The 7,897-nt window shown below is 46.8% G+C and overlaps 1 protein-coding gene across 1 annotated transcript; it reads right to left on the minus strand.

Moving 5' to 3' along the window:
* Positions 1 to 5,560: 5,560 nt before the first annotated feature.
* On the minus strand, positions 5,561 to 7,426 carry LOC123160032 (uncharacterized). The gene is made up of 2 exons (XM_044577852.1): positions 6,052 to 7,426; positions 5,561 to 5,932 (listed from the first exon to the last, which is right to left on the minus strand). Exon 1 carries the CDS (start codon positions 7,334 to 7,336, stop codon positions 6,053 to 6,055), a length of 1,284 nt encoding a protein of 427 aa, XP_044433787.1. The 5' UTR covers positions 7,337 to 7,426; the 3' UTR covers positions 5,561 to 5,932; position 6,052.
* Positions 7,427 to 7,897: the final 471 nt, after the last annotated feature.

Genomic DNA, 7,897 nt, shown 5'->3' on the forward strand with positions numbered 1-7,897 from the left:
GGGTCTTCGCATTTGACTCAACGAGTGCGAAGGGTAAGGAAGCTAGCCGAGCCTAGGAGGATTCGCTTAGGTAGCTGGAACGTAGGGTCTCTGACAGGGAAGCTTTGGGAGCTAGTTGATGCAGTGGTGAGGAGAGGTGTTGATATCCTTTGCGTCCAAGAAACCAAATGGAGAGGACAGAAGGCGAAGGAGGTGGAGGATACCGGCTTCAAGCTGTCGTACATGGGGACGGCTGCAAACAGAAATGGCATAGGCATCTTGATCAACAAGAGCCTAAAGTATGGAGTGGTAGACGTCAAGAGACGTGGGGACCAGATTATCCTAGTCAAGCTGGTAGTTGAGGACTTGGTTCTCAATGTTATCAGCGCGTATGCCCCGCAAGTAGGCCACAATGAGAACACCAAGAGGGAGTTCTGGGAAGGCCTGGAAGACATGGTTAGGAGTGTACCGATTGGTGAGAGGCTCTTCATAAGAGGAGACCTCAATGGCCACGTGGGTACATCTAACACAGGTTTTGAAGGGGCGCATGGGGGCTTTGGCTATGGCATCAGGAATCAAGAAGGAGAAGATGTCTTAAGCTTTGCTCTAGCCTACAACATGATTGTAGCTAACACCCTCTTTAGAAAGAGAGAATCACATCTGGTGACTTTTAGTAGTGGCCAACACTCTAGCCAGATTGATTTCATCCTCTCGAGAAGAGAAGATAGGCGTGCGTGCCTAGACTGTAAGGTGATACCTGGAGAGAGTGTTGTACCCCAGCATAAGCTGGTGGTTGCTGACTTCCGCTTTCGGATTCGTGTCCAGCGGGATAAGCGTGCCAAAGTCGCTAGAACAAAGTGGTGGAAGCTCAAGGGGGAGGTAGCTCAGGCGTTCAAGGAGAGGGTCATTAAGGAGGGCCCTTGGGAGGAAGGAGGGGATGCGGACAATGTGTGGATGAAGATGTCGACTTGCATTCGTAAGGTGGCCTCGGAGGAGTTTGGAGTGTCCAGGGGAAGGAGAAGCAAAGATAAGGATACCTGGTGGTGGAATGATGATGTCCAGAAGGTGATTAAAGAGAAGAAAGATTGCTTCATACGCCTATACCTGGATAGGAGTGCAGACAACATAGAGAAGTACAAGATGGCGAAGAAGGCCGCAAAGCGAGCTATTGGTGAAGCAAGGGGTCAGGCATATGAGGACCTCTACCAACGGTTAGGCACGAAGGAAAGCAAAAGGGACATCTATAAGATGGCCAAGATCCGAGAGAGGAAGACGAGGGATATTGGCCAAGCCAAATGCATCAAGGACGGAGCAGGCCAACTCTTGGTGAAGGACAAGGAGATTAAGCATAGGTGGCGGAAGTACTTCGACAAGCTGTTCAATGAGGAGAATGGAAGTTCTACCATTGAGCTGGACGACTCCTTTGATGAGACCAGCATGCGTTTGGTGCGGCAAATCCAGGAGTCTGAGGTCAAGGAGGCCTTAAAAAGGATGAAAGGAGGCAAGGCGATGGGCCCTGATTGTATCCCCATTGAGGTGCGGAAAGGTCTCGGGGACATAGCGATAGTATGGCTAACCAAGCTTTTCAACCTCATTTTTCGGGCAAACAAGATGCCAGAAGAATGGAGACGGAGTATATTAGTATCAATCTTCAAGAACAAGGGGGATTTTCAGAGTTGTACTAATTACTGTGGAATTAAGCTGATAAGCCATACAACGAAGTTATGGGAGAGAGTCATTGAGCACCGCTTAAGAAGAATAACAAGCATGACCAAAAATTAGTTTGGTTTCATGCCTGGGAGGTCGACCATGGAAGCCATTTTCTTGGTACGACAACTTATGGAGAGATATAGGGAGCAAAAGAAGGACTTGCATATGGTGTTCATTGACTTGGAGAAGGCCTATGATAAGATACCGCGGAATGTCACGTGGTGGGCCTTGGAGAAACACAAAGTCCCAACAAAGTACATTACCCTCATCAAGGACATGTACGATAATGTTGTGACAAGTGTTCGAACAAGTGATGTCGACACTGATGACTTCCGATTAAGATAGGACTGCATCAAGGATCAACTTTGAGCCCTTATCTTTTTGCATTGGCGATGGATGAGGTCACAAGGGATATACAAGGAAATATCCCATGGTGTATGCTCTTTGCGGGTGATGTGGTGCTAGTTGACGATAGTCGGGCGGGGGTAAATAGGAAGTTAGAGTTATGGAGACAAGCCTTGGAATCGAAAGGTTTAGGCTTAGTAGAACTAAAACCGAGTACATGATGTGCGGTTTCAATACTACTAGGTGTGAGGAGGAGGAGGTTAGCCTTGATGGCCTGGTGGTACCTCAAAAGGACACCTTTCGGTATTTGGGGTCAATGCTGCAAGAGGATGGGGGTATTGATGAAGATGTGAACCATCAAATCAAAGTCGGATGGATGAAGTGGCGTCAAGCTTCTTGCATTATCTGTGACAAGAGAGTGACACAAAAACTAAAAGGCAAGTTCTACAGGACGGCGGTTCGACCTGCAATGTTGTATGGCGCTGAGTGTTGGCCGGCTAAAAGGCGACATGTTCAACAGTTAGGTGTGGCCGAGATGCGTATGTTGAGATGGATGTGTGGCCACACAAGGAAGGATCGAGTCCGGAATGATGATATACGAGATAGAGTTGGGGTAGCACCAATTGAAGAGAAGCTTGTCCAACATCGTCTGAGATGGTTTGGGCATATTCAGCGCATGCCTCTAGAAGCTCCAGTGCATAGCGGGCGGCTAAAGCGTGCGGAAAATGTCAAGAGAGGGCGGGATAGACCGAATTTGACATGGGAGAAGTCCTTTAAGAGAGACATGAAGGATTGGAGTATCACCAAAGAGCTAGCTATGGACAGGGGTGCCTGGAAGCTTGCTATCCATGTGCCAGAGCCATGAGTTGGTTGCAAGATCTTATGGATTTCACCTCTAGCCTACCCCAACTTGTGTGGGACTAAAGGCTTTGTTGTTGTTATTGTTGTTGTTGTCCATAAAACTTTAGAAAATGTTCTTAAAAATTCAAACAGATCCGTAAATAACGAGAGCAGCGTTTTGGCTCCCGAGCTCATCTACTCCTGATATCTGTACCATTCAATAGAGCATGGGGATGTGAGCCAAATTCAGTTTTCAGGAAATACAACAGTCTATACACAAAAGAATACATCGTGTACTGACATGTACCATCATACACAAAGCGGACTGTCAGCATGGTCAGCATCTTCACCCGTCGTCTCTCTCCGCAATAATGGTGAGCCGGCTACCAACGAATCCCACCTCTCCCACCGCTCCGGTGCCGGATTCAAGTGTGGATCCCATCCTCCCCGTGTGCAGCGGCCGTAAGCGTTGTCACCGGCGAAGCTAGTGTGGTGGTGCAGCACTCTGCGGCAACACCGACGAGTAGGACGAAAATTCGATTCAATCGGTCCACTGGAGAATTCCTCTCTTCCTCTGTCATGGCTCCTCTCAGAGATCCATCCGAGCAGCACAGCTTCACAAGTGAGACAGCGAGACCCCCATTCATGAGACCAGCAGCGGCAAGCTTTGTTGCGCCTGGTGCTGTTCCAAATCAGGGCTGAAAAATTATAGTGGGATCTTCTTCTTGGTCTGCTCCGGCAAGGGTTAGCTGCATCAATATAGCCGTGTTCGCAAGTCGTCTCGTCTGACACTCAGTGGCCACAAATAGGCCTATCACTCACAGGTCTCCCTGTGTGAGGTGGTACAGAGTAACTCAAAGATCTTGGGGCAGGTCGTGCACGCCACCGCCGCCCGCCGGCCGAGTCCGCGCAATTGTTCTTTTCCGTGTTGTAGTCGAGGCAGGCGTGCCGCGCGAGCACATCACTCATAGAGGTGGTAGTGTATTTGAGGCCGCTAGTGATGTTTAGACGGAGGAGCAGGCGTCGGAGCACGAGGCGTTGCCGACCGTGGCTAACAGCATGAAGCACACTCGCAAGCCTTTTGCATCATGCCGAACTACTAGAGCAGTGCCGCCTCCACACGACGGCGACCGTATCCATGGCAGCAGCACCGCCGCCAGCGCCGGTGGCCGGCACGCGAAAGCACATTGATTTGGCTTCGACTCCAGCTGGAAGTCATGGAGAACGCTCCGATAGGTGGCAATAAATGAACATGGCCCATGGTTGACAGACATTTGCCCAAAAATTGACTGACATGCTGCATTTCCAATCTCGAGGTTGACTCACGGTGTAGATATCTAAAGCATCTGAGCTCGGGGTCCAAATTGCATTTCTTGTAAATAACGAACAAAACAAACCATCGCTTACATGGAGTTCTTTTAGGGGATCTATAGAGATCGTTTTATGATTTTATTTAGTCTATCACGCGTCCGGTATAAAAATGTTTTTTGTGTCCTATACAGCGTTGGGCCCAAAAGAATTGACACAACTTTCTATGGGTTAGTTTTTGTAAGCTACTTGAAAATGACTAAATGTCTAATTTGCTTCCATACATAGCTACTTCCTCCTTTCCGATTTATAGGGCTTATCTCAAAATTTTAGTTTTTTCATTTTATAAAGCTCAATTTGGTTGTTTTCCATTACAAGTTCAGATTTCAAGGTGCATTAAATCATTGCATGCAAGTATTAAGAGAAAATTGATCAACACATGTACTTTATGCATGCATGCATTGCAATTAATGCATTGATAAACATATTTTTTTAAGGAAAACAAGAGCATTAATTAGGTGCTTTTACAAAACTACAAAAAATATTCCACCACTCACCATCTACGAGTATGCTTATTCTGGTACTATAGTTTTACTGGTCATGGAAAACACCGTGATGCTAAGGCAAGGCGAGGCACATCATCGATCTAGCTCACGCAGGGTCTATTAGTGCAGTTTGCCCAAGTAAAAAAAATCGTCATGCCACCTTAGGAAATAAGTCATGACGTGACCATCACTTTTCAGTCTTTGAACCGACTTTTTAGAAGTTCCTTATAGTCCTTGTCTCATAATCAGATCCCCAAAGTAAAATCTAGTTTGCCAGTCCATATGGTGCGGCATGCCGCCACGCACTGCCCGTATTCACTACTGATTGTGAGTTGGATTGCCAAATATTGCTTTTCTTGGTAGTTTGTCATATACAGTACTTCATACAAATCTCTGGCTAGCTGGAGATCCTGCATCACTAAACATTGGGAATTTTCTTTATTACCAAGCCCATAATTTGTAATTGGTAATTTCCTTTAATTTATAATATTACCGTGTACACCAGCCGATTGCAATTTGATATATGCAGGAAAAAAAACTTCACCTCTTCTAGTGCTAACAAATATGTACCGTTTTATTCAAATTTAACTTTCATGTTTCAATGTTTATATAAATTCCCATTGTTTTTATTGTTAAAATACATAGGCGCCGCAACTCTGCACCACCATGATCTAGTGTACAATATGAAAGGACAAAAGACACATTTCAAGTAAATACTACTGCAGCAGTAATTTAAGTTTGTTCAAGTTGAAAGGCAATCTGAAAAACAACAAGCACACACAAATATTATGTCCTTCTAACATTATCACGATTGAACAGACTCAAGTCACATATGAGATCAAATAACCACATGGATTCTTCAAACATATACTACCATACAAGTCGGTTGAAACATGGTACTAATAGGAATATCCAACTTGAGTACTAATAAACAACTTGACCGAAGACACAGGCCATCATGTCCAACACAATAAAATACAACGAGAAATATATGTTGCTCAAACATATTAAGCAAGTTGCCCACAAATCACAAACGCAGGAGATCATGTCTTTCCATCTAAAATAGTAACTAAATGAATATGTAAAGCAAGACCCAGAGAGAACTGCCCACAGCACCGGTGCATGCTTTCTTAATAAGAAAAACATCTTCATGCTGAATTTATTCCTGCGGTAGATAGCCCATGGTCTCCAGTTCCACCAGATAACTGCATCCAACAGAATAGATAAAATGCTTCATGTATGAAGATAGACACACAGAGAGAGAGAGAGAGAGACAGAGAGAGAGAGAGAGAGAGAGAGAGAGAGACGTTGCAGTGTGAATTACCTCAAGTATTGGAGGCAGACCTGCTAGTGCAATACACGACAGAATCACATGGGTCTTCTACCATGCCAAAGGGAGCAACACTTCGCAGCGTCTTGCTATTCATGTCAACAGCAAGGACCCATGACTTTTGGTGATATAATTTCTCCCTGGCAATTAGGTAAACAACGCCATCACCATCCAAGCTCGGAGAGGGGTCAGAGATCACAAGGTGCGGTAAGTAGGCTGCCTTTCGTTCTGGGTTCTCAACACTATCCTCTGATGGCAGCAGCAGCCTTCCAGTCGGTTGTGAAACCATGTCGCTTTTGATTGTGACCTCAGAAGCTTGGACCGTGCATTCAGCATCCCCCCAAGCTTTGTAAGAATTCTCCATCTTCTTATTGGTCCATGAGGAGATCGCCCAGTCAGACACCAGCAAAGTTGGAAACCCTGTTTCCCCGTCTATGTACTGTAAGAGGCAAGAGCCGCTGATGTCCAGTTGGACGAACTTGAGACAGCCATTGATGAAGGCAATGCCTCGGCAATCCATTGCACGGTCTAAATATAATCCCATCCCATCGCCGCCTGTGATATGATACATCGGCAGCGGCAATGGTATTCCACGGAGAGTTGGCTTCTCACACAGCACATCACAAAACAGGATGCCTCGCCAGAGATCGACCCAACCCATGGTGCCGTACTCACCACCGATTGTGATAACGTTGGAAGTATCATGGCGATGAAGATCCGTGTTAGTGGGGATGACAATATTGAAGCCCTCCTGTGGCTCCACCACAGGCGGCACGATGGAGGTCCAGCTAGATGTCTCCGAGTGGAACAAATGGAGTATAAACCTGTCGATGGTGAGAGGACAAACAACCAGCGCGGCGATGGTGTAGTCGTGGAAACCACGGGGAAGAATACCAACCTGACAGTCTTCGAAATTTCTGATGTGCACGTCGGTGAGGAGCTTGAGCTCTCGCAAATTGGGGTCAGCGCGGTAGACGAAATAGTCGCTATCCAGCGGCCAAAAGAAACGGTTTTCTGGGACAGGATCGGAAGAGATGGGGACCCGGAAGAGGATCAGGTCACCGGCGATGTAGAGGACACGGGGAGTCTGGACGACCGCGGCCTCTGGGCAGTGCACCCACAGCTTTGATGGTTGTGGCGGGCGGTTGGGGAAAAAAGACGCCTTGATGCTCAGGCCCTTACTCGTGATGCCTCTGGCGGTCCTCTCGTTGGACCGGTCACCGACGTAGCCTTCGGCCGCAGTGAGGAGCCAGGCGGGGTGGTCGGCTTTGGCTACCATAGGGATTGTGCCGGGTAGGGGGCAGATCTAGCAACGCTCTGTGGAGGAAGGTCGGTCTGCTGATGGCGGATGGGGCGAGGAAGGGGAAAAGGGAGGCTTGAAGAACAATTTATATTTACCGTGCTAGGGTTCGAGTACGACAAGCTACAACAGCTTCCGGGCTAGGTCTAATTCCTGGTCGCTTAGCTGTCGCTTCTTTCGGGCCGGCCCATTTAGGGTTTCAAATTCGTTTTTTTAATTCAGATCATTTCTGAAATCAAGGAACATTTTTCTTGAAATTTGGAACATTTTAAAAAGATGTGAATATTTTTAAAAAAATTGTAACATTTTTAGGAAGCAAAAAAAGAAAGAAAATAAAACAAAAAAAAAATAAGAGGAAAAAAAACAGGCGTCTGCTCCTCCATCAGTCGTCCCACAGTCTGAGGTCGTACGCGTTTGCTCATTGCCCTCTGCACAGGCCGAGGAATAGGAGCCCTCTCACCCTACGCTGCTGCCGCTTACGACTCGCCCAATACCCTTACTAATAGGGCAGCGTTCCAGTTGGACCGGTCCATGAACTTC

The sequence above is a fragment of the Triticum aestivum genome, chromosome 7B (genome assembly GCF_018294505.1).
Source record: "Triticum aestivum cultivar Chinese Spring chromosome 7B, IWGSC CS RefSeq v2.1, whole genome shotgun sequence".
Lineage (NCBI taxonomy): Eukaryota > Viridiplantae > Streptophyta > Magnoliopsida > Poales > Poaceae > Triticum > Triticum aestivum.

Excerpts from the sequence above, each read along its gene's own strand:
- LOC123160032 (XM_044577852.1), bottom strand. The coding sequence starts at position 7,336 with ATGGTAGCCAAAGCCGACCACCCCGCCTGGCTCCTCACTGCGGCCGAA.